General features: G+C 52.3%; 1 protein-coding gene across 1 annotated transcript in view; it reads right to left on the bottom strand.

The window, feature by feature from the left end:
- Window positions 1–27,064, bottom strand: part of LOC140389355 (erythroferrone-like) — a 284,489-nt gene that overhangs the window by 183,336 nt on the left and 74,089 nt on the right. Inside the window, exon 5 of the mRNA XM_072473521.1 lies at window positions 23,228–23,336. Within this exon, the coding sequence (XP_072329622.1) occupies window positions 23,228–23,336 (109 nt within the window). The remainder of the gene's footprint in view (window positions 1–23,227; window positions 23,337–27,064) is intronic.

The following is a 27,064-nucleotide window of genomic DNA, read 5'->3' as shown; positions in this document are numbered from 1 at the left end:
GGGGGAGCGGGTACGGGAGAGGATGGGCGGGGGGGCACCGCCTGGGGGAGATACAGCTGCGTGGGAACTGGGTGAGAAGCTGGAAAAAGGTGATGGCTAATCGACAAGGGGGGGGGGGTGGGAAGTCCCCCAACTCGGCTGATCACGTGGAACGTGAGAGGGCTGAACGGGCCGATAAAGAGGGCACGGGTACTCGCACACCTCAAGAAACTTAAAGCAGATGTGGTTATGTTACAGGAAACGCACCTGAAACTGATAGACCAGGTTAGGCTGCGCAAAGGATGGGTGGGGCAGGTGTTCCATTCGGGGCTAGATGCGAAAAACAGGGGGGTGGCTATATTAGTGGGGAAGCGGGTAGTGTTCGAGGCAAAGACTATAGTGGCGGATAACGGGGGCAGATACGTGATGGTGAGTGGCAAACTACAGGGAGAGACGGTGGTTTTGGTAAACGTATATGCCCCGAACTGGGATGATGCCAATTTTATGAGGCGGATGCTAGGACGCATTCCGGACCTAGAGACGGGAAAGCTGATAATGGGGGGAGACTTTAATACGGTGTTGGAACCAGGGCTGGATAGGTCGAAGTCCAGGACTGGAAGGAGGCCAGCAGCAGCCAAGGTGCTTAAAGATTTTATGGAGCAGATGGGTGGGGTGGACCCGTGGAGATTTAGTAGACCTAGGAGTAAGGAGTTCTCGTTTTTCTCCTATGTCCATAAAGTCTACTCGCGTATAGACTTTTTTGTGCTGGGTAGGGCATTGATCCCGAAGGTGAGGGGAACGGAGTATACGGCTATAGCCATTTCGGATCACGCCCCACACTGGGTGGACTTGGAGATAGGGGAGGAAACAGGAGGGCGCCCACCCTGGAGAATGGACATGGGACTAATGGCGGATGAGGGGGTGTGTCTAAGGGTGAGGGGGTGTATTGAAAAGTACTTGGAACTCAATGATAATGGGGAGGTCCAGGTGGGAGTGGTCTGGGAGGCGTTGAAGGCGGTGGTTAGGGGGGAGTTGATATCAATAAGGGCACATAAAGGGAAGCAGGAGAGTAAGGAACGGGAGCGGTTGCTGCAAGAACTTTTGAGGGTAGACAGACAATATGCGGAAGCACCGGAGGAGGGATTGTATAGGGAAAGGCAAAGGCTGCATGTGGAATTTGACTTGCTGACTACAGGCACTGCAGAGGCACAATGGAGGAAGGCACAGGGTGTACAGTATGAATATGGGGAGAAGGCGAGCAGGTTGCTGGCACACCAATTGAGGAAAAGGGGAGCAGCGAGGGAAATAGGGGGAGTGAGGGACGAGGAAGGAGAGATGGAGCGGGGAGCGGAGAGAGTGAATGGAGTGTTCAAGACATTTTATAAAAAATTATATGAAGCTCAACCCCCGGATGGGAGGGAGAGAATGATGGACTTTTTGGATCGGCTGGAAATTCCCAAGGTGAAAGAGCAGGAAAGGGTGGGACTGGGAGCACAGATCGAGGTAGAAGAAGTGGTGAAAGGAATTAGGAGCATGCAGACGGGAAAGGCCCCGGGACCGGATGGATTCCCAGTCGAATTCTATAGAAAATATTTGGACTTGCTTGCCCCGGTACTGACGAGGACCTTTAATGAGGCAAAGGAAAGGGGACAACTGCCCCCGACTATGTCTGAAGCAACGATATCGCTTCTCTTAAAGAAGGAAAAGGACCCGCTACAATGCGGGTCCTACAGACCAATTTCCCTCCTAAATGTAGATGCCAAGGTCCTGGCCAAGGTAATGGCAATGAGAATAGAGGAATGTGTCCCGGGGGTGGTCCACGAGGAACAAAATGGGTTTGTGAAGGGGAGACAGCTGAACACGAATATACGGAGGTTGTTAGGGGTAATGATGATGGCCCCACCAGAGGGAGAAACAGAGATAGTAGTGGCGATGGATGCCGAGAAAGCATTTGATAGAGTGGAATGGGATTATTTGTGGGAGGTGTTGAGGAGATTTGGTTTTGGAGAGGGGTATGTTAGATGGGTGCAGCTATTGTATAGGGCCCCAGTGGCGAGCGTGGTCACGAATGGACGGGGATCGGCATATTTTCGGCTCCATAGAGGGACATGGCAGGGATGCCCTCTGTCCCCATTATTGTTTGCACTGGCGATTGAGCCCCTGGCGATAGCGTTGAGGGGTTCCAAGAAGTGGAGGGGAGTACTTAGGGGAGGAGAAGAACACCGGGTATCTTTGTATGTGGACGATTTGCTACTATATGTGGCGGATCCGGCGGAGGGGATGCCAGAAATAATGCGGATACTTGGGGAGTTCGGGGATTTTTCGGGGTATAAATTGAACATGGGGAAAAGTGAGTTGTTTGTGGTGCATCCAGGGGAGCCGAGTAGAGAAATAGAGGACCTACCGTTGAGGAAGGTAACAAGAGACTTTCGTTACCTGGGGATCCAGATAGCTAAGAATTGGGGCACATTGCACAGGTTAAATTTAACGCGGTTGGTGGAACAGATGGAGGAAGATTTCAAGAGATGGGATATGGTAGCCCTGTCAATGGCAGGGAGGGTGCAGGCGGTTAAGATGGTGGTCCTCCCGAGATTCCTCTTTGTGTTTCAGTGCCTCCCGGTGGTGATCACGAAGGCTTTTTTTAAAAGGATTGAAAAGAGCATCATGGGTTTTGTCTGGACCGGGAAGACCCCGAGAGTGAGGAAGGGATTCTTACAGCGTAGCAGGGATAGGGGGAGGGCTGGCACTACCGAGCCTAAGTGAGTATTATTGGGCCGCTAATATTTCAATGGTGAGTAAGTGGATGGGAGAGGAGGAGGGAGCGGCGTGGAAGAGATTAGAGAGGGCGTCCTGTAGGGGGACTAGCCTACAGGCTATGGTGACAGCCCCATTGCCGTTCTCACCGAGGAACTACACCACAAGCCCGGTGGTGGTGGCTACACTGAAGATTTGGGGGCAGTGGAGACGGCATAGGGGAAAGACTGGAGCCTTGGGGGGGTCCCCGATAAGAAACAACCATAGGTTTGCCCCGGGGGGAATGGATGGGGGATATGGAATGTGGCAAAGAGCAGGAATAACGCAACTGAAAGATCTGTTTGTGGATGGGAAGTTCGCGAGTCTGGGAGCGCTGACCGAGAAATATGGGTTGCCCCAAGGGAATGCATTTAGGTATATGCAACTGAGGGCTTTTGCGAGGCAACAGGTGAGGGAATTCCCGCAGCTCCCGACACAAGAGGTGCAGGACAGAGTGATCTCAAAGACATGGGTGGGGGATGGTAAGGTGTCAGATATATATAGGGAAATGAGGGACGAAGGGGAGACTATGGTAGATGAACTAAAAGGGAAATGGGAAGAAGAGCTGGGGGAGGAGATCGAGGAGGGGCTGTGGGCAGATGCCCTAAGCAGGGTAAACTCGTCGTCCTCGTGTGCCAGGCTAAGCCTGATTCAGTTTAAGGTATTACACAGGGCGCATATGACTGGAGCGCGGCTCAGTAAATTTTTTGGGGTGGAGGATAGGTGTGCGAGGTGCTCGAGAAGCCCAGCGAATCATACCCATATGTTTTGGTCATGCCCGGCACTACGGGGGTTTTGGATGGGGGTGACAAAGGTGCTTTCAAAAGTAGTGGGGGTCCGGGTCGAACCAAGCTGGGGGTTGGCTAGATTTGGGGTTTCACAAGAGCCGGGAGTGCAGGAGGAGAGAGAGGCCGATGTTTTGGCCTTTGCGTCCCTAGTAGCCCGGCGCAGGATACTGCTAATGTGGAAAGAAGCCAAGCCCCCGGGGGTGGAGACCTGGATAAATGACATGGCGGGGTTCATAAAGCTAGAGCGGATTAAGTTCGTCCTAAGGTGGTCGGCTCAAGGGTTCACCAGGCGGTGGCAACCGTTCGTCGAATACCTTGCGGATAGATAGATGGAATGGGAAAAAGAAGGCAGCAGCAGCAGCCCAGGATTGGGGGGGGGGGGGGAGGGGGGGGGAGGGGGGGGGAGGGGTGGGGGGGGGTGGGCGGGGGGGGTGTAACTTGAGACAAGGCAGTTGCCAATTAGGGCTAGTTTTCATTTTTGTTATTTAATATTTATTCATTTTTTGTTTATATAAAATAGGTCATTGTTATTTGTGTTGTTATAATATTGTGTAAAGGATGCACAATGTACTGTGTTGGTTGACCAAAAATTTTCAATAAAATATTTAATAAAAAAGAAAAGGTTAAATTGAGTTCATAGAATAAACATTGTTTTGATTTAAAAACCACGTGTCCATAATTGTAATACTACACCTGGGGAACAAGCCGTGTGCTCCATTAAAGGGGGGGGGGGGGGCGTTGGTTGAACTCCATGATACATTTTTGGGTTCTGAAAACACCTCTCCCATAACAATTGGGGGCTCGTCTGGGATAAAAGTCTATCTATTGGATTGGCTTTTGTGAACTTAAAGACAATGAAGGATTGTTGCTTTTCCGGTGTGGTATTTTAGTTTAAGTGGGGAGAGTGTTGTGAACAATGGCTCTTTCGGAAGCTCAGAATTTTTGGGGGTGGACACGGTAACACGTGATACCTTACTGACAGAGACTAAAAACAGACTGTTAGGTTTGGCAAAAGCATTGCAGTTAACTTTCCCTAGCAAAATACGAAAAGATGAGGTACTTAACGCGGTCTCTGCGCATTTACGTTTGCCTGTGATACATTCTGACTCATTAGATATGGCAAAGCTTCAGTTGCAGATGAAGAAATTTGAACATGAAAAAGAATTAAAGCAACTTGAACATGAAAAAGAATTAAAGCGGCTTGAATATGCAATGAAAGAAAAAGAAAGAGATAGAGATAGATAGGAAAAAGAAAAGGAGAGAGAAGAAAGAAACAAAGAGATAGAGAGGAAAGGGAAAAAGAGAGTTTGAACTTCGGAAAATGGCTCTGAAACATGAAAATCAGTTATAATTGGCAGACGCAACGGGAGGAGATGGATGAAGATAATGAGGCAGAGCGTCATAGTCGAAGACGTGGTGGGATTTATTTAAATATGTCCAAGCATTGCCAAGGTTTGACGAGAAGGAGGCAGAAGCCTTTATCATTTCATTTGAGAAGGTAGCTAAACAAATGCAATGGCACAGGATATGTGGGTGTTACTGATTCAAACAAAGCTGGTAGGTAGGGCTAGTGAAGTGTTTGCTTCATTACCGGAGGAGGTATTTGGAACGTATGAGGAGGTGGAGAAATCCATCTTACGTGCATATGAGCTAGTGCCTGAAGTTTACAGACAAAGGTTTAGAAATTTAAGGAATGAATTTGGTCAAACGTACATGGAGTTTGAAAGGCTCAAACAGAGTAATTTTGATAGGTGGATAAGGGCTTTGAAAATAGACCAAACGCATGAAGCTCTCAGAGAAATTATACTTTTGGAGGAATTTAAAAATTCAATTCCTGATGTAGTGAGAACTCGTGTGGAAGAACAGAGGGATAAAACTGCGAGATTGGCAGCGGAAATGGCAGATGATTTATGAATTAGTTCATGAATCAAAGATTGGTTTCCGGCATCAGTTTCAGCCGGTGAGGGATAGAAACTGGGGACATGAGAAATACTCAAGTGGTAAAGGTAAAGGTGATCTGGTGGGAGACAATAAGGAGAGTGTACCTCAGATTAAAAAAGAAATCCATGAGAGTGGAAAAGTGATGAAAAGTTTCAAATGTTTTCACTGTAATAAACTAGGCCATGTAAAGTCACAGTGTTGGTGGTTGAAGAAAGGCACTGGGAAGGCTGATGTGGTAAAACAGGATAAGACAGTGGGATTTGTTATAGTGGTAATGGAAAGCCCAAGGGAAGCGAAGGAGGTGCAAACGATTGTACAGCCTGTTCAAGTAGTAATTGTTAAGAAGGTGCCAGATATTGTTAAAGAATTTACTTGTGTGGGTAAAGTTTACTCATGTGTATCAGGAGGAGCAGGTAAAGAAGTCACAATTTTAAGAGATACAGGGGCTAGTCAATCTTTAATGGTAAAAGATGAGGAATTATGTAGTTTGGGAAGAATGTTGCCAGAAAAGGTGGTGATATGTGGAATTCAGGGTGAGAGGAGTAGCATTCCATTATATAAGGTAAGGTTGGAAAGTCCAGTGAAGAGTGGTGAAGTGGTAGTAGGAGTAATAGCGAAACTATCTTGTCCAGGAATATAGTTTATCTTGGGTAATGATATAGCTGGATCGCAGGTGGGAGTGATGCCTGCTGTGGTTGATAAGCCAGTGGAAAATCAGACAACTGAAGTGTTGAAGGACGAATATCCTGGGATTTTTCCGGATTGTGTAGTAACAAGGTCGCAAAGTCACAGGTTAAGACAATAGGAGAAATCAAAGAGTGAAGATGAAGTTGAAGTGCAATTATCAGAAACAATTTTTGATCAGATGGTTGAAAAAGAACAAGAACAGGTGGAGGATGAGGCAGATATTTTTAGTTCAGGAAAATTGGCGGAGTTACAACAGAAAGATGTAGAAATAAAATGGATTTATCAGAAAGCATATACGGAAGAGGAATATGAGAGTATACCAGAGTGTTATTACCGTAAAAGTGATGTCTTGATGAGAAAATGGAGACCTGTACATATGCAGGCAGATGAAAATTGGGCAGACGTTCATCAAGTAGTGTTGCCGGTAGGGTATAGAAAGGAGGTGTTGCGAGTTGCACATGAGGTACCAGTGGGAGGTCATTTGGGAATCAGGAAAACTCAAGCTAAAATCCAGAAACATTTTTATTGGCCTAGACTACATAAAGATGTAGTTAAATTTTGTCAATCATGTCACACATGCCAAGTGATAGGGAAACCTCAAGCAGTGATAAAACCAGCACCCTTAATACCCATTCCAGAATTTGAGGAACCTTTTACGAGGGTCCTAATTGATTGTGCAGGACCGCTTCCTAAAACAAAAAGTTGGAATCAATATCTTTTGACTATAATGGACGTGACTACTAGGTTTCCAGAGGCCACTCCAGTACGTAATATTACAGCTAAAAGGATTGTGGAGGAGTTACTTAAATTCTTTACTAGATATGGACTACCCACAGAAATTCAATCGGATCAAGGATCGAATTTTACTTCAAAGTTATTCAAAGAAGTTATGGATAGCTTAGGAATAAAACAATTTAAATCAACTGTGTACCATCTAGAATCGCAGGGAGCGTTAGAAAGGTGGCATCAGACATTAAAGACAATGTTGAAGGCGTATTGTCAAGATTATCCAGAGGATTGGGATAAAGGAATCACATTTGTATTGTTTGCAATTCGGGATGCACCTAATGAGTCAACCAAATTTAGTCCTTTTGAAATAATTTTTGGTCATGAGGTAAGAGGACCACTTAAATTGATTAAGGAAAAATTTGTGGGTGAGAAATCGGAAATTACACTATTGGATTACGTGTCAAATTTTAGGGAATGATTAAATAGAGCAGGTGAATTGGCTAGACAACATTTGAAAGTTGCACAAAATGTGATGAAACGGGTAGCGGACAAGAAGTTCGTAATTTTGCCAGTGGGGATAAAGTTTTAGTGTTGTTACCAGTGGTAGGTGAACCGTATCAGATTGAAAGGAAATTAAGTGAGGTGAATTATGTGGTAAAAATACCAGACAGAAGGAAGACTCACCGAGTGTGTCATGTGAATATGCTTAAAAGGTACTTTGAAAGGGAAGGAGAGAAAAAGGAGGTTTTAATGATTCTAACTCAAAGTGACGAACCAAATCCAGATGACTATGAATTTGACATATCTTAAATTAAATTGGAAAATGAGGATGTTCTTAAAAATTGGGATGAATTGTTAAGTTACTTTCCAGAGGAAAAACAAACTGACCCGAAAGAGTCATTGATATCACATGGGCAAGTTTGTAAAGATAAATTGGGAAGTACTAAAATGGCTATACATGATGTAGATGTGAGAAATGCTGTTCCTATCAAACAACATCCATATAGACTTAATCCTTTAAAATTGGCACAGGTTAACAGAGAGATTGAGAGTATGCTTAAAAATGGCATAATTGAAGTGGGTTGCAGCCAATGGAGCTCACCCATAGTGATGGTTCCAAAACCAGATGGTACCCAACGGTTGTGTGTGGACTATAGAAAGGTGAATGCAGTTACAAGAACGGACTCTTACCCTATCCCATGTTTGAAGGATTGCATTGAGAAAGTGGGACAATCTGCTTTTCATTCCAACTTCCAGACATGTGCTCAGAGCTCAATCTGCAGGTGATTAAGAAGGCTAATCGAGTTTTGTCTTTCATTGCTAGAGGGATGGAGTTCAAGACTAGGGAGGTTATGCTGCAATTGTATAAGGTGTTGGTGAGGCCACATCTGGAGTATTGTGTTCAGTTTTGGTCTCCTTACCTGGGAAAGGACATAGTGGCACTGGAGGGAGTGTAGAGGAGATTCACTAGGTTGATCCCAGAGTTGAGGGGATTAGATTATGACGAGAGGTTGAGTAGACTGTGACTGTACTCATTGGAGTTTAGAAGGATGCGGGGGGAATCTTATTGAAACATATAAAATTATGAAGGGAATAGATAGGATAGATGCGGGCAGGTTGTTTCCACTGGTTGGGGAAAGCAGAACTAGGGTTGGAATCTCTGGAATTCCTTGCCCAGTGAAGCAGTTGAGGCTCCTTCTTTAAACGTTTTTAAGAAAAAGATAGATACCTTTCTAAAGAATAAAGGGATTTGGGGATATGGTGTACGGGCCGGAGAGTGGAGCTGAGTCCACAAAGGTCAGCCATGATCTCATTGAATGGCGGAGCAGGCTCGAGAGGGCAGATGGCCTACTCCTGTTCCTAGTTCTTATGTTCTTATGGAAAGAACATTTAAAACATCGTCTGGAGTTCTTAGATCGACTTCAGGAGGCGGGTTTGGTGATGAACCTCGCCGAAAGTGGATTTGGAGAAGCCCAAATCACTTTCCTTGAGGAGTTTCTGATACCCTCAAGGCGAAGGGAAATAATGCGATCTCTTAGCATGAATTAATTTGATCGAACCTTTGTGCACAAGATTTGTAGCGTGGTAGCTCCACTGATGGACTTGCTGAAGAAATGTAAAAAATTTCAATGGACAGGGGAGTTTCAACAGGCATTTGCCTGCCTGAAAGCTGTGATCACCAATGCTCCTGTATTGGAGCAAGGGGCTCTGTGGTCAGATTGAACTAAAGTATCTGATTCTAAAGAGAAATGCCGAGGAGTAGAGGAATGGATGCATCGTGCAGAGACTTTCTTGTTCAAAGAGACTGTCAATCGAGAAGGTTTTCGGTTGGAGGAAGAAGAACGGGAAAAATTGACTTTATGATTATGCCTGTTTCCGTGTGTTGTTTTTTTAAAACAAAAAGGTATATTTACTGTGTGCATTTCTCAGTGGATGGTGCAAAAGTGAAAAATGAAACCATCTTGAAGTTGATGGTTTATTTTTTTTCTTAGGGGGCTGTGTCATGTGAGAGTGCCTTTAAGAATTGGATGTTTAAGAAATGTACCTTTAAGAAATGAAACTGATCATATTACTGAAGTGATGTCACAGGGGGGAGCTGAGCTCACTTCTGCTTTTTGGGAGTTTTAGTTTCAGTTTGAGGAGGCAGCTGGGAGTGTCTGTGTGTTTTGCTGAGAGCTGCAGGAAGAAACACAGAACTGGTCTGTTGATGTCTGCAAATCCAAAGACTATAAATATATTGAATGTAACCTCGGGCGAAATTCTCCGTTATCGGCGCAAAGTCCGCTGATCGGCGCAAAAAACGGCGCAAATCCGACTTGCGTCATGTCGGAAAAATGGGTCAAAAGTCTCCGGCCCGAAATGGGCTAGCAGCGACGTGACGGGATCCACGCTTGCGCACGTGGCTCACGCCGTGCAGCGTCATACACGCCGCACGGCGTGACGGCTCATAAGGACGCGCTGCTCCCCCCCACCCGACCGGAACACCCGACCGGAACACCCGAATGGATGGCTGGCCGCCGCTCAGCCCCGAGGTTCGAGTCACGGGATGTGGAGGCGATCCTGGACGCAGTGGAGCAGAGGAGGGACGCCCTGTATCCCGGGCACGGCCGCAGAGTTGCCCCACGCCACAGCCGGCGTCTGTGGAGGGAGGTGGCAGAGGTCGTCACCGCTGCGGCCCTGACGCCACGGACAGGCACCCAGTGCCACAAGAAGGTGAACGACCTCGTCAGAGCAGGCAGGGTGAGCCTCCCCATATCCCCCCTCCCCCATATCCCCCATAACCCCCCATATCTCCCCCTCCCCCATATCCCCCCTCCCCATATCCCCCCTCCCCCATATCCCCCATATCCCCCCTCCCCCATATCCCCCATATCCCCCCTCCCCATATCCCCCCTCCCCCATATCCCCCCTCCCCCATATCCCCCATATCCCCCCTCCCCCATATCCCCCCTCCCCATATCCCCCATATCCCCCCTCCCCATATCCCCCCTCCCCATATCCCCCCTCCCCATATCCCTCATATCCCCCCTCCCCCATATCCCCCATAACCCCCTCCCCCATATCCCCCCTCCCCCATATCCCCCATATCCCCAAGTGAATCCAGCCCTAACCTTAACATCTGCAATGCACGCACAACCGATGACGTGCATTCATATACCTGCCTAACACTGTTGCCTTTTACCCCTGCCACCACCCCCACCCACCCCCCGCCACAGGAGAAGCGCGCACACAACAATAGGGAGCATGTGAGGACTGGAGGAGGCCCCGCTGATGAGAGGCCACTGACCGAACACGAGGAAAGGGCCCTGGAACTGGCTGGCGGACCTGACGACCGGGAGGTTGCTGATGCAGAGGTCGGGGGCGTACTAGCAAGTGAGCCACCGACAGCCCGTCCCCATATCCCCCCTCCCCCATATCCCCCCTCCCCCATATCACCTGATCACTGCCTGCATGTCTAACCATGCATGCTTCATTGTGTATCGCAGGAGCAAACGTCGAGGCACCCATCCCCGCAGATGCAGACCGCCCGCAGGATGCCCCTCGGAGGCCACGGGAGACGGAGAGACCCGGACCCTCCGGCATGCGATGCCCGCAGGATGCCCCTCGGAGGCCACGGGAGACGGAGAGACCCGGACCCTCCGGCATGCGATGCCCGCAGGATGCCCCTCGGAGGCCACGGGAGACGGAGAGACCCGGACCCTCCGGCATGCGATGCCCGCAGGATGCCCCTCGCACACCACGGGAGACGGAGAGACCTGGAGCAACAGGGAGATGACACTCCCGTCACGTGCGGGAGCGACGAGGCAGGCGTGTGCCATCCAGCGACGAGGGGGGCAGCCACATGCCCCCATCACATCCGAGCCAGGACACCACTACCCAGGACACCACTACCCAGGACACCACTACCCAGGACACCCCTACCCGGGACAGCACTGCCCAGGACACCCCTACCCGGGACAGCACTACCCAGGAAGACGAAATACCGGACAGTGACTCAGAGTGGATGGGTGGAGACGAACCCCCACCCCAAAGTGCCATGGACTCAGAGTGGGACGAAGAGCACGACACAACGCCACTGCTGTCACCAACACCCTCCACCATCGCAGAAACACTCACCTGGGTTGGGCACTTTAATGATGAGGCGTCTGGTACACTCACTGGTGCGCACAACACAGCCGTCCCGGTACAGCAGGTGGAGGTAGGAGCAGCAGAGGGGCCGGGCGGTCGGAGGGCAGCCCAGCCCAAGCGAACATCTGCCGCCCAGATGGATCCCGGGTTCCTGGAGTTACCACACCCACCCATAGATCCGATGCAACCACCGACCCGGAGACGAGCGAAGAGGGTGACGGCCGGCTTGCGGCGGCTGCAGTCGCAGGTGGAGGAGTCCACCCGCGTCCAGGAGCTGGAAGTGGTGCCGGTCATGCGTGCCACCCAGGCCGACACCGCACGGGTGGCGTCCGCGGTGGAGGCAATGGGTGCGACGGTGTCAGACATGGGGAACGGTTTGCGAGGCCTGGGGCTTTCCCTGCAGGTAGCGTCTGTGGCCCAGGACATGGCTGCCCTCTCACAGGAGGCCATGAGCCAGTGCCAGCGCCAGATGGCAGAGGCGCTCAACACCATGGCCCAGTCTCAGCAGGCCATAGCCCAGTCTCTGCAGGCCATGGCCCAGTCTCAGCAGGCCATAGCCCAGTCTCTGCAGGCCATGGCCCAGTCTCAGCAGGCCATAGCCCAGTCTCTGCAGGCCATGGCCCAGTCTCAGCAGGCCATGGCCCAGTCTCAGCAGGCCATAGCCCAGTCTCTGCAGGCCATGGCCCAGTCTCTGCAGGCCATGGCCCAGTCTCAGCAGGCCGTCGCTGAGGGCATCGGCACCAGTGGCCATGTGCGAGCTGGCGTCGCACTGTCGCAGACAGGGTTCGACAACCCCCTGGGCTCCATGGCTGCAAACCTGCAGACCCCTGTCGATACCAGCACGGGCCTCCAGGACTGGCAGCGCCAGATGTCGGGGGGCCTCGGATGGCCAGTCCGTTTGCATCCCCCACCCATGTAGAGGCCTGGGGCCATCGGGCACCCCGAGGGAGGAGGAGGTGGTGTGGTCCGTCCCGGCTCCCCCTGCAGGGGAGGTCCCGGAACACCGCGACACCTCGGACTCCCCCCCTTCCATCCCAGGTGCATCAGGTGGGCAACGGGCAGGACAGGCTGGCAGCTCGCCATCCCAGTCGCCCGGGCCGCAGCCTGGCCCATCTAGGCCAGGACGCCCCAGGAAACGGCCGCCAAAGGGATCCAGTGTCAGAGGGCAGGAATCACAGGAGTCCACCTCCAGTTCTGCTGTACCGTCTGGGGAACCACGTAGACGTAGTCAAAGGGCCCGTAAGGCCAAACAATTAGACACTGAGTAAGTTGGCACGGGTGCAGGGCACAGATGAGTTTTAGGGGCTAGGGCACGTGCATGAACTCGTTTGGTTATTAAAGTCAATGTTACACCTACAGAAGCTGCCTTTGTGCTCTGTCCAAAGCGTGCGGGGGTGTCATGTACGTTGAGCGCATGTGTGTGTGTGTGAGGGGTGGTCTTACCTCAGCCCCAGGTGAGTCTGCCCCCTTCCCCCTGGGCCGCCATCAACATTCCCCCGGGCAGAGGACGGGACCGTGTGCTGCAGTGTCACAGCCGCATGCAGGGATGGTCCGGGTGGATGGTGGTACTGTGGCCATGGGTCAGACATAGTCCAACGATGTGGAGCCAGGAGCTCACCGCAGGGTGGGTTGTCATCATCCTCCATGGCCTGCAATAGACATGTGTCCACCCGCAACTGTGTGAGCCCGGCCCGTTGTGCCGCAGGTGGATCGGCAATGGGGGGGGGGGGGCGGTGGTGTGCATGCGGGTGGGGTGGGTGGGGTTGGGGAGGGGGGTGAGGGTGCTGGGTGGGTGGATGGGTGGGGGGTGTGCGTGGTCGGCTGTTGCCATGGTGTGCGGTCTGTGGCCATACTACCCGATTCCCACGCCCATCTAGTCAGTGAAGCGGGCGGCTATCAGTCTGTCCCGTGCCCACTGGGCCAGCTGGTAACGGTGGACAGCCACCCGCCTGTGTCTAGCCCGTCTGCCCTGACCATTGCCCCCATCCCCCTCATCTGGGGAGGACTGCGCCTCTTCCTGCTGCTCCTCCACTCCGCCCTCCTCTGCCTGCGGCACATCGCCCCTCTGCTGGGCTATGTTGTGCAGGACGCAGCACACCACAATGATGCGGCCGACCCTATCTGACCGATACTGGAGGGCGCCCCCAGAGAGGTCCAGGCACCTGAAACGCATCTTCAGCACGCCAAAGCACCTCTCTATCACTCCCCTTGTCGCTACATGGGCATCATTGTAGCGGTTCTCCGCCTCATTGCGTGGTCTCCGTACAGGCGTCATCAGCCACGATCGCAATGGGTAGCCCCTGTCGCCCAGCAACCAGCCCCTCAGCCGGGAATGGCGTCACTCGTACATGCCGGGGATGGATGACTGCGACAACACGTATGAGTCGTGTACACTGCCTGGGTAACGGGCGCAGACGTGCAGGATCATCATGCGGTGGTCGCAGACCACCTGTACGTTCATCGAATAGGTCCCCTTCCTATTGGTGAACACGGCCCTGTTATCTGCAGGGGGCCGCACGGCGACGTGCATCCCATCGATCGCGCCCTGGACCATGGGGAACCCAGCCACGGCAGAGAAGCCCACGGCCCGGGCATCTTGGCTGGCCCGGTCCACAGGGAAGCGGATGTAGCGGTGCGCCATGGCATATAGGGCATCTGTCACTGCCCGGATGCACCGATGCACCGATGTCTGCGATATGCCGGACAGGTCCCCACTCGGTGCCTGGAATGACCCCGTTGCATAAAAGTTCAGGGCAACCGTAACCTTGACGGACACGGGGAGAGGGTGTCCCCCGCCAGTGCCACGCGGTGACAGGTGTGCCAGCAGGTGGCAGATGTGCCACGGTTTCCCGCCTCATCCGGAGTCTCCTCCTGCATTCCCGGTCCGTGAGGTCCTGGTATGACTGCCGGGGCCGGTACAAACGGGGCGCCCTCGGGTGCCTCCGTTGCCGTGGGGCCGCGACGTCCTCCTCCCCCTCCTCGTCCTGTCGGTCAGGTGTCCCTCCAGCCTGGGCGGCTGCCGCCTGCCCCTCTGCGGCAGCCTGCCCAGCCTCTCTGTCACGCTCCTCCTCCTCATCTAGGGCAACATGGACATTAGCGGCTGCTGCCACGGCGGCCAACATCGCTGGATGATCGGACAACATGACGGCCTGGTAGTGGGGGGGGGGGGGGGGGGGGGGGGGGGGGGGGGACGACGACATGTCATCATTGCCCATATCCCCTCCTTCCCCCCAGCCAGGTGGCATGGACCGCATGGGTCCACCTGTTGGAGGCTGGCACCTGGCCAGGTGGACCAACTCACTTGCCCCCCCAACCTCCTCCCCGGCAAGGACCCCCCATCCACCTCCCCGGCACGGACCCCCCCATCCTCCTCCCCGGCACGGGCCCCCCCATCCCCCTCCCCGGCACGGACCCCCCCTCCCCTCCCCCTCCCTGGCACGGACCCCCCATCCCCCTCCCCGGCACGGACCCCCCCCATCCTCCTCCCCGGCACGGACCCCCCATCCCCCTCCCCGGCACGGACCCCAACCTTCTCCCCGGCACGGACCCCCCCATCCCCCTCCCCAGCACGGACCCCAATCTCCTCCCCGACACAGACCCACCATCCCCCCTCCCCGGCATGGACCCCCCCCATCCCCCTCCCCAGCACGGACCCCAACCTCCCATCCTCCTCCCCAGCACAGACCCCCCATCCCCCTCCCCGGCACGGACCCCCCCATCCTCCTCCCCGGCACGGACCCCCCATCCCCCTCCCTGGCACGGACCCCCCATCCCCCTCCCCGGCACGGACCCCTCCATCCTCCTCCCCGGCACGGACCCCCCATCCCCCTCCCTGGCACGGACCCCAACCTCCTCCCCGGCACGGACCCCCCATCCCCCTCCCCGGCACGGACCCCAACCTCCTCCCCGGCACAGACCCCCCATCCCCCTCCCCGGCACGGACCCCCCATCCTCCTCCCCGGCACGGACCCCCCATCCCCCTCCCCGGCACGGACCCCAACCTCCTCCCCGGCATGGACCCCCCCATCCCCCTCCCCGGCACGGACCCCCCATCCCCCTCCCCGGCACGGACCCCAACCTCCTCCCCGGCACGGACCCCAACCTCCTCCCCGGCACGGACCCCCCATCCCCCTCCTCAGCATGGACCCCCCCCATCCTCCTCCCCGGCACGGACCCCAACCTCCTCCCCGGCACGGACCCCCCATCCTCCTCCCCGGCACGGACCCCCCTCTCGGCACTCCCCCGGAGCCCAGCCCACTCTAACCACCCCCCCCCCGCCGCACACACACACACACACAACCCGAGACACACCTCTCCCCACACATTCAAACTGGGCTATGGCCTGCTGAGAACTATTAACACAGTTCTGAAATGAGTTCGACTCTCTGCTAATCTAGCTGGAGTAACTCAGTCTATCTTTTCCAGCCTGCTCTAAGCCACGTGCTGGGGGTGATGCTGTTGATCAACTCTGATGTACTCTCTAGAAAAATAAACTAAACTCCCTTTGGTAATGACCAGTGCAGGCAGCAGGCAGCCATCGTGTAAAGTAATATGGGCTGCATTAGTTTATTGTGCTGCCTGCAGTGCAGTGCAGTGTATGTTAATGACACACCGTGTCCCAATGCTCATTTTCAGGGATTAGCTGATTACTTCCCACATGGAGTACAAAATCCAAGGTAAGTTGTGTTAAATCTTTCCCAATTATTGTTTAGGCCTAATTGGCTGGAATGCTGAACCTTATTAAGGTATTGCTCGATAGGAAGGGTGTCAATCCCTGGGGGAGGGTGTAAAAGAGATTTGCTAGGATAGCAGCAGGGATGAGGGACTTCAGTTATGGGGAAAGTCTAGAGAATCTGGAATTGGTCTCCTTACAGCAGAGAATGTGCCATAGGGAGTATCCTATCCGGCTGCATCACAGCTTGGTATGGCAACTGCTCGGCCCAAGATCGCAAGAAACTGCAGAGCGTGGTGAACTCAGCCCAACATATCACGCAAGCTTGCCACCCTCCCATTGATTCTGTCTACACCTCCCGCTGCCTCAGGAAGGCAGACAGCATTGTCAGAGACTCCTCCCACCCAGGCTTTGCCCTCTTCCGGACCCTTCCATTAGGCAGCAGATACAGAAGCCTGAAGACCCGCACATCCAGACATAGGAACAGCTTCTTTCCCACAGCTACTAGACTCCTCAACAACTCTCCCTCAGACTGATCTGTTCCCTGTAAGAACACTATTGACAACACCCTATGCTGCTCTTGTTTGATCCTTGTTCCGCACTGTAACCAATCGCTGTTTGTCGGTGTACCATTTGTCAATGTACTCTGTCGATTATTCTTTTGCCTACTATGTACGTACTGTGTACGTTCCCTTGGCCGCAGAAAAATACGTTTCACTGCACTTAGGTACATGTGCCAATAAATATCAATCAATCAATCACAGTTTGTCAAAGTGTAATAGAGGTGCTCAAATCCCGATGGATTTTGATAGAGCAAGTATGGGGAAAGTTTCCATTGGCAGGACTTCTAGTAACCAAAGGAAACAGATTTAGGATAAGTGATAAAAGATACAGATGAAAGATGAGGAGAATATCTTTATCAGAGAATCCCTACAGTGCAGAAGGAGGCCATTCGGCCCATCAAGTATGCACCGACTCCTTCAAAGACCACCCTACCTAGGCCCACTCCCCCATCTTATTCCTGCAAACTCTACCCTAAGGGGCAATTTATCATGGCCAATCAACCTAACCTGAACATCTTTGGACTGTGAGAGGAAGCCGGAGCACCCAGGGGAAATCCATGCAGACACGGGGAGAATGTGCAAATCCCACACAGTCACCCAAGGTTGGTATCGAACCCGGGTCCCTGGCGCTCTGAGGCAGCAGTGCTAACCACTATGCCACCGTGCCGCCCTTGTGGCGAGCTGTGAGCTGGAATGTCTGAAAGGACAATGAATTGAGTAATCACATTCAAAAGGGAATTCGATATATATTTGAAAAGGAAAGTTTGCAGGGCTGCTATGAGGAAAGCACAGGGGAATGGAGCTATTTCCAGGATGATGGGCCGAATGACCTCCTGTGCTTTATGATTCTACGAGAAAAGATACTTGTTGGTGAATCTGTATCATATACCTTCCAATAACACACATGGCTGAAAATGATTGAAGAAACTTCCTTTCTTGAGCAACAAGGAAAATGTTGGCAGGATGAAGGAATATGCATTTATATGCATGATATTATTCCAGTATCAGACAACGAGCCAGGTTAGGCGATAAACTAAAGAGAGAGTTAGAAAATCACGCGCACCATAACCAAGTGATTATTGCGGCAACCAAGGAGTGTTGGAGTGTTAAGTAACTGAAGCTGTGGGAACCAGTGAGAGACACATCATCAAACATGCACCATACATTAAAAACATCAAACCTAGAGACACAGGGAGAAAGACATCACAACACATACACCAAGCTCAGGGAGAGTTTCAGCATCAAAATGGGGTGGAACTACTGCCTCGAAAGCAGTTTCTATTTTTCTGTTTTTTTCCTAACACGCACAGATTGCCTATTGTTCATCCCCATGAATTATTTTGTTGATGCCGTGCCTTTGCTTTGTAGGGCGAATTGCCTTTCCATTGGTAATCCCTGACACAAATGTCATTTCTGCATTATGAGTTCATGATAAAACAGAGTTAAAAAGAAACACCAACTTTACTGTGGTAACAAACCAGCTCTGTATTTGTTTCACCAGACGATAAATTTCAAAGGGAAAATAAACTCTTATCTGTTACAGTCCGATAAAAATAGAGACATTTTGACTGTTCTTATCAAGGCTGTGTGAGATTTCAATAAATTGCATCACTGAAGCAATATTTCTTGCAATAAATTCACTTAGCGCTTCCAGACAGACACCCAGCTGTCTCTTTACTCATGTGTCATGATATGCAAACATGCAGCTAATGAACACATAGAATAGGACACGACCAATGAGCAGTCAGGACACTCAGGGGTGGTATCTCACAATAAAGGGGATGAGGCACTCACCCCCCGCCTCTTTCCACAGACCAACATCTACAGAGTGAGACCAGGGTGTATCCTCAGCATCACACCCCAGCACGTGGTTTAGAGCAAGGCTGGTTCAGTTAGACTGAGTCACTACACTTAGATTAGCAGAGAGTCGAACTCATTGAGAACTGTGCTAATAGTTCAATAAAACGCATTGAACTCACTTCAAAGTCTGGAGCATCTTTTACTCAAAACTGCATCAAGTGGCAGCTTGTGTTATTCCAAATTACACAACACAACATGATACCAGGAGTCAGTTCAATCTAGTTAGTTCAACTCAGCAAGATCCGTGACGACCAGCGAATGTATACCGGCACAATGGAAAAGATTCAGGCTCCTCACCAGCTCGGGGCCTCCGGCAATCTCAGTGCCAACTGGCGGACATTCAAGCAGAAATTTCAGCTTTACGTCGAAGCATCAGACCTCAATGGTGCGTTTGATGCACGGAAGATAGCTCTTCACCTCACCACAGCGGGTGATCACGCCTTGGAAATATTCAATTCCTTTCACTTCACTGAAGACCAAGACAAGACAAAGTTTCAGACCATCCTGGACAAGTTTGACAGTCACTGTGAGGTGGACACCAACAAAATCTTCGAGCGCTACATATTCAAGCAGCGATTGGAAGGTAAAGATGAATCCTTCACCTCATATTTAACTAACCTTAGACTGCAAGAGCAATCTTGCAACTTCGGTGATATCGCTGACTCCATGATCAGAGACCAAATCGTTTTTGGCGTTCACTCTAATCCTCTGAGAGAGCAGTTACTGAAGATCAAGCATATGACCCTGCCAATTGCAATTGAAACCTGCACAGTGCACGAGCACGCTGAAAATCGCTATTCCCAGTACAAAACGGCAGAAAATGTTAGACTAGCCTCCCACGAGGCGGAGAGTGTGCAGGCCATTTCCCGGATGCAGCGCCTCAACATTGGCGAAAGCGGCCATTTCGCATGCTATTCCCGGGGCCCGCGGATGCACGATGCGAAGGGGATAACGAAGCGGCCGAAACCCGCGCTGCGCAGGTGCAGACGTCTGAGAACCGCACTGCCGTGCAACGACGCATGGAGTGTCAGGACGCCAACGTCATGACGTATTCGAACTGTGGCACCGCCCATTTAAAGAAACGCTGCCCTGCAAGAGGCAGACGCTGTTTAAACTGTGGGAAGCCAGGCCACTATGCAGCCCTGTGCAGATCTGCACCGCCTGTCAGGAGCCAGTGCTCCCAATTCCGACGACGGTGCAACCAGAATGTGCAACAACGCCTACAGGATTCTGATCCCGGCAGTGCAACGGATCCAGATGATGATTGCCTGGACAACGCCTACCGTGTGGGCATTATTACAACGTGTGAATATGCCACACCAGACACATCGCAAGTCCAATCAATCCTAGCTGTGGATTCCAAGGACGAATGGCGAGCAGTGATGAAGGTCAACCACTGCCCCATCCAGTTCAAGCTGGACACAGGTGCCTCTGCCAACCTCCTCTCACAGGCAGCCTTCAGACACATCAAGAAGCCCCCCACGGTCCTTTCAGCTGCCTGCAAGCTCCTGGATTACAACGGGAATGCCATCACGGCATTGGGATCCTGCCATCTGCACCTATCCAACCGACATACACAAGCACGATTACGCTTGGAAATTGTTAAGCCGGACAGGGCATCCCTACTAGGTGCGCACACCTGCAAGCAGCTGAACCTCATTCAAAGGGTTTGCAATGCAACATCCTCCCATGTGGATCTTCAGGCCGGCATCGACGACATCCTCGCCCAGTATCCAGATGTGTCCAACGGGATGGGCACGCTGCCGTTTCGACACAAGATTCTGCTACGACCTGATGCCAAGTCAGTGGTCCACGCACCACGACGAGTCCCTGCTCCACTGAGGGAGCGCCTGAAGGCACAGCTCAAGGATCTTCAGCAAAAAAGGCATCATATCCAAGGTCACTGAACCGACTGACTGGGTCAGCTCGATGGTGTGCGTAAAGAAGCCTTCAGGGGACCTGCGCATCTACATTGATCCCAAGGACCTCAATACGAATATCATGCGGGAACATTACCCCATCCCGAAGCGGGATGAACTCACGAGTGAGATGGCACACGCACGCTTCTTCACCAAATTGGATGCATCACAGAGATTTTGGCAAATCCAGCAGGAAGAGTCCAGCAGAAGGCTCTGCGCCTTCAACACGCCTTTTGGCAGATACTGCTACAATCGCATGCCATTTGGCATCATCTCGGCATCGGAGATATTCCATCGCATCATAGAGCAGATGATGGAAGGCATTGAAGGGGTTCATGTGTACGTGGACGACATCATCATATGGTCCACGACCTCTGAAGAACATGTGTCCCGTCTCCAGAAGGTATTCCGCCGTGTACATGCCAACGGCCTCAAGTTAAACAGGTCCAAATGTTGTTTTGGCACACCGACGCTCCAGTTCCGAGACGACCTGATCTCACAGCATAGTGTGCGCCCGGACACAGACAAAATCATGGCCATCGAGGCGATGAAGGTCCCTGAGGACAAAAGGCGTTGCTGCGTTTCTTGGGTATGGTCAATTTTCTGGGCAAGTTTATTCCAAACATGGCCACACACACCACGGCCCTACGCAACCTGGTGAAAAAGTCCACTGCCTTTGAGTGGAAGGTGGCACACCAGACAGAGTGGCTGGAGCTGAAAGCCAAGTTCACCACTGCACCAGTCCTGGCATTCTTCCACCTGGACCGGGAGACAAAGATATCCACAGGTGCGAGTCAGGATGGCATCGGTGCGGTGTTGCTTCAACGAGATGACACATCATCCTGGGCACCAGTAGCCTACGCATCAAGAGCGATGACGCCCACTGAAACCAGATATGCACAGATTGAGAAGGCGTGCTTGGGTCTTCTCACCGGCATCCTCAAAGTTCATGATTATGTCCACGACATTCACCGTCGAGACGGATCATAGGCCTCTGGTCCACATCATCCACAAGGACCTGAACTACATGATGCCTCGGTTGCAGAGAATCCTGCTTAAACTTAGGAGGTATGACTTCAACTCCTGGCAAGGAGCTCATCATCGCTGATACATCGTCCCGCTCCGTCACCTTGCCCAGTGAGCTGGGGATCATCCAGCACATCGAATCGCAGGTGCAGCTGTGTGCTAGCACTCTCCCGGCGACAGATGAGAAGGTAGTTCTCATCCGTGATGAGACAGCCAAAGACCCCCTCTTGCAGCGCGTCATCCACAACCTCACCAATGGCTGGCAGAAAGGGCAGTGCCCACAATTTTACAATGTGAAGGACGACCTGATGGTGATTGCTGGTATCCTCCTCAAGCTGGACAGGATTGTCATTCCGCTCAGTCTCCAGAGCTTGGTGCTGCGCCAGATTCATGAGGGACACCTGGGCGTTGAAGTGCAGACGCAGAGCCCGGCAAGCTGTCTACTGACCCAGCATCAGCCAGGACATCACGAACATGGTCCTGAACTGTGCTACCTGTCAGCCATTCCAGCCAACGCAGAGCAAGGAGACGCTCCAACAGCATGGCATAGTGACCTCTCCGTGGTCCAAGGTTGGCATCGACCTCTTTCATGAGAATGGTCACGACTACGTATTGATCATTGACTATTTCTTGAATTACCATGAGGTGCTGAAGCTTCCGGACCTCACCTCTCGAACCGTCATCAAAGCCTGTAAGGAGACGTTCTCAAGGCATGGCATCCCAATCACCGTCATGAGCGACAATGGCCCGTACTTTAACGGTCGAGAATGGTCCACGTTTGCCAGGTCATACAATTTCCAGCATGTCACCTCCAGTCCGCACTATCCGCAGTCCAGTGGAAAAGTCGAGAAAGGGGTGCACATTGTGAAACAGCTGATCTGCAAGGCCGGGGACTCTGCTTCCGACATACACCTTGAAATGCTCGCGTACAGGGAGACTCCATTGTCCACTGGCATGTCACCGGCTCAACTCCTGATGAACGGGGACCTGCAGACTACACTTCCAGCCATACACCTGCCCAACCTGGATCACCTCCCGGTGCTGCAGAAGATGCAGCAGCTCAGAGACTGTCAAAAGCAGGGCTATGATGCCCATACCACCGATCTGGCCGTACTATCCCCGGCAGACACTGTCAGGATCAAGATACCAGATGGTGGGTGGTCTGCTCCAGCTGTCGTTGTTCGACAGACCGTGATCCGCTCTTATATTGTACATATGGCTGATGGCTCCATCGTGCGAAGGAATCGACAGGCACTGCGCAAAGTTGCCTGCCCGCCACCACTTTCTCCTCCATTTCCATATGTTGAATTGCCACCTCCTGATACCTCGCACCACGAGGCCACCAGTCAGGCTTCCATCCCGCCTGTCAAGGCGCCAACGTCCCCTCCGCCACCTCTCCGCCGCTCGACCAGGATCAGATGCAAGACTCAGAGACTGGACATGTGAACTTTTGTTTTGTTTGCTCTGTTTAGTTGTCCTCCATCAGTCACATTAGACACATTCACATGTAAATACATTCACATACGCCAACAAAACATTTTTAAAAAGGGGAGATGTCATGATGTGCAAACATGCAGCTAATGAACACATTTACTTAACACAACACTCATGCACAACCAATTGCTTCCCTGATCTTCTTACCAATATGGAGGTTGGCTGAGAACTGGTAGAACCCTGCCACTGGGGCTACGTATTGGCCACTGGTCAGATTCAGACCGATTCCTCGCAGGAACACGCCATCTTTTTCAGGCTGAAAGTAAACACACTTATTAAATAGCTCAGACTGGGACCCATTTTCAATTCTTCGTCATCAATACATGCAACCAAGTGAAACCTTAAGGATTAATATCCCAGTTACATTGTCCACAGACCCTTATAATTACATGCAACTTTAATGAAGACATTGTCATGATATTCAAACACACACATCATGATGGACACACTAACAGGCAAATCAGAGTACACAACACCACAACCAATCACAGACAAGAACACCAACCACATAAAAAGCACGAGCACGACACCTGGAGGTCAGTAGGTCTGGGGAGAAGGAAGCATGAAAGAGCTGTTGAAACACCACAAGCAGGGAGCCCCCCACGTGCAGAGTGCAAAGACCAAGTTGTAAATAGTGAGTTTAAATAAACAAGCGTTGTACCATATGCAACTGTGTTGGCTCTTCTGTGTGTTAGAACACCCAACACCACATGGTACAGGAGTGGATCGATACCTGCCTACCAACCTGCCATTCTGGACATGGACCACACCGGCAAACCGCAGCCGATGCAAGTCACGGGGAACCTAGGCACCAACTGGAAGCTCTACAGGCAGCGATTTGACCTGTACATCCGTGCCACCGAAAAACAGAATGTCTCGGATGATTCGAAGATTGCAATGCTCCTCTTCTACGCAGGCCCCCACCCAAATGATGTCTTTAATTCACTGGTGTTCGAGGAAGGCGAAAACCAGGCCAAATATGACACGGTCATCCTCAAAATGGACCAGCACTTTCAAACTGAAGTAAACGAAACTTTCGAAAGATACATCTTTCAGCAACGCCTGCAAGGTAAGGAGGAGCTTTTTCAACCCTTTTTGACGCACCTCCGGATTCTGGCGCAGTCCTGCGGTTACGGCACCACCACAGAGTCCATGATCAGGGACCAGATTGTTTTTGGCGTTGCCTCCAGTGGCCTACGCCAGCAGCTTCTTAAAATAAAGAGCCTCACCTTAGCGTCTGCTGTGGAAGCCTGTGTCCTCCATGAGAATGCTGCCTGCCGTTTTGCCCGATTTCAGGCGTCCGAGTTGGCACGGAGGGGGTCCCCAGCCGTCGAATCGGCAAGCCAGGCCGCCCACGACGTTGAACGCATCCAGGCCGTCGATTTCTTCCCGCCCCACGGCCCGGACGACAGCGGCCGCTTCCCGCGCTTTTCGCGGTCTCCCGCGCAGGTGCGCGCCAAGAATAACGGCCACAACGAGGGACGCACTGCGCAGGCGCGCCCACCGCAAGATCGCACTGCGCATGCGCAGTGGCGCAACGAACGCCGTGACGTCATGACGTGCAGCAAGTGTGGAGGTCTACACTTAAAAGGGCAATGTCCTGCAAAATACCAACAGTGCAACAGATGTGCCATGATAGGCCACTACGCAGCCCGCTGTCGTGCGGCTCAACCCATGGATCCGGCGCATCCTCGACAACCTCGCACACGAGTCAGGACCGTCCAGCCCACGCATCAAGACTTCCAGTTAAGTGATGCAGATGACCAGGATGACTTCAGAGTTGCCGTCATTGATGTCAACAAGGTCAATGCCATCAATCCAGACGATGAGTGGTGTGCCACCCTGACGGTCAACCGATCGCGCGTCGCCTTCCGTCTGGACACCGGCGCATCCGCCAACCTGATTGCTTACTCTGCAGTCCAGGCCATGAAGGTCAAACCACTCATCACACCATCCCGGCTTAAGATGGTTGACTATAACGGGAACGTTATCCCGTCCGTAGGATCTTGCCAGCTACAGGTGACTCACAAGAGGTACACGGCCACACTCCCCTTCGAAGTTGTGGGCTCATCAAAGGACTCGTTACTGGGCGCACAAGCGTGTAAGGTCCTTCACCTGGTACAGCGCATCATGTCTCTCTCTCCAGATGAGATATCCGACTTCCCGGATGCTGAGTTCCACGCGAATCTCCATTCCCTCCTCGCTCACAACCAGGAGGTTTTTGAAGGCATGGGGACATTGCCACACACGTACAAGATTCGACTCAGACCGGACGCCATCCCTGTCGTTCACGCACCTCGCAGGGTTCCTGCGCCTCTCAAAGACCGCCTCAAGGCACAACTGCAGATTCTTCAGGACCAAGGGGTCCTATCCAAGGTCACGGAGCCCACGCCATGGGTCAGCTCCATGGTCTGTGTAAAGAAGCCCTCTGGCGAGCTCCGTATATGTATAGATCCAAAAGATCTGAACAACAACATCATGCGGGAACACTATCCCATCCCGAAACGAGAAGACCTCACCAGCGAGATGGCGCGAGCCAACATATTCACTAAATTGGATGCGTCCAAAGGATTCTGGCAGATCCAACTGGACCCGGCCAGCCGAAGACTATGCACATTCAACACCCCTTTTGGCAGATTCTGCTACAACCGGATGCCATTCGGCATCATTTCGGCATCTGAAGTATTCCACCGCATTATGGAGCAGATGATGGAAGGCATCGAAGGGGTACGTGTATATGTGGACGATATCATCATTTGGTCCACCACTCCGCAGGAACACATGCATCGTCTTCGACGTGTCTTCACCCGCATACGGCAAAATGGCCTGCGTCTCAACCGTGCGAAGTGTGCTTTCGGCCAGACGGAGCTGAAATTCCTCGGGGACCACATCTCAAGGTCCGGGGTCCGTCCCGATGCAGACAAGGTTAGCGCCATCACAGCCATGCCACGACCGGCTGACAAGAAGGCTGTCTTAAGATTCCTGGGCATGGTCAACTTCCTTGGGAAGTTCATTCCCAACCTGGCTTCTCATACAACAAACATGCGCCATCTCGTAAAAAAATCGACGGAATTCAACTGGCACCAGTCGCATCAGCAGGAATGGGAGGAGCTCAAGCACAAACTGGTCACGGCACCAGTGCTGGCCTTCTTTGACGCGACTCGCCCTACAAAGATCTCAACAGACGCCAGCCAATCTGGTATTGGAGCGGTACTCCTGCAAAAAGACAGCACGTCATCATGGGCCCCGGTTGCGTATGCCTCACGAGCCATGACCCCTACCGAACAGCGCTACGCGCAAATCGAAAAAGAATGCCTGGGCTTGTTAACTGGACTGGACAAGTTCCACGACTATGTGTATGGCCTGCCACGATTCACGGTCGAAACTGACCACCGCCCCCTGGTCAACATCATTAACAAAGACCTGAACGACATGACTCCTCGCCTCCAGCGCATCTTACTCAAACTCAGGAGGTACGATTTTGAACTGATCTACACTCCGGGGAAGGAACTCATAGTGGCGGACACTCTTTCCCGAGCAGTGAGCACACCACCAGATGCGGAGGGGTTCGTGCGTCAAATTGAGGCACACGTGACTCTGACAGCAGCAAATATGCCAGCTGATGATCCTTGTCTGGCCCACATACGCGCAGAGACGGCGACTGACCCTCTGCTGCAGCGAGTGATGCGCCACATGACGGAAGGGTGGCTAAAAGGGCAGTGCCCCCAGTTTTACAATGTGCGAGATGATCTCACCAATATAGACGGGGTCCTTATGAAATCGCATAGGATCGTCATTCCACACAGTGTGCGCCAGATGATTCTTCGTCAACTACACGAAGGCCACTTGGGTGTCGAAAAATGCAGACGAAGGGCCCGGGCGGCGGTATATTGGCCGGGTATTAATGAAGACATAGCCAACATGGTGCTCAACTGCACAACCTGTCAGAGGTTTCAGCCGGCGCAACCTCCGGAAACACTTCTA

The sequence above is a fragment of the Scyliorhinus torazame genome, chromosome 14, assembly GCF_047496885.1.
Source record: "Scyliorhinus torazame isolate Kashiwa2021f chromosome 14, sScyTor2.1, whole genome shotgun sequence".
In the NCBI taxonomy this organism is placed as follows: domain Eukaryota; kingdom Metazoa; phylum Chordata; class Chondrichthyes; order Carcharhiniformes; family Scyliorhinidae; genus Scyliorhinus; species Scyliorhinus torazame.
Note: the sequence above shows the minus strand (reverse complement) of the source record. Positions and strands in the feature narration are given on the sequence as shown.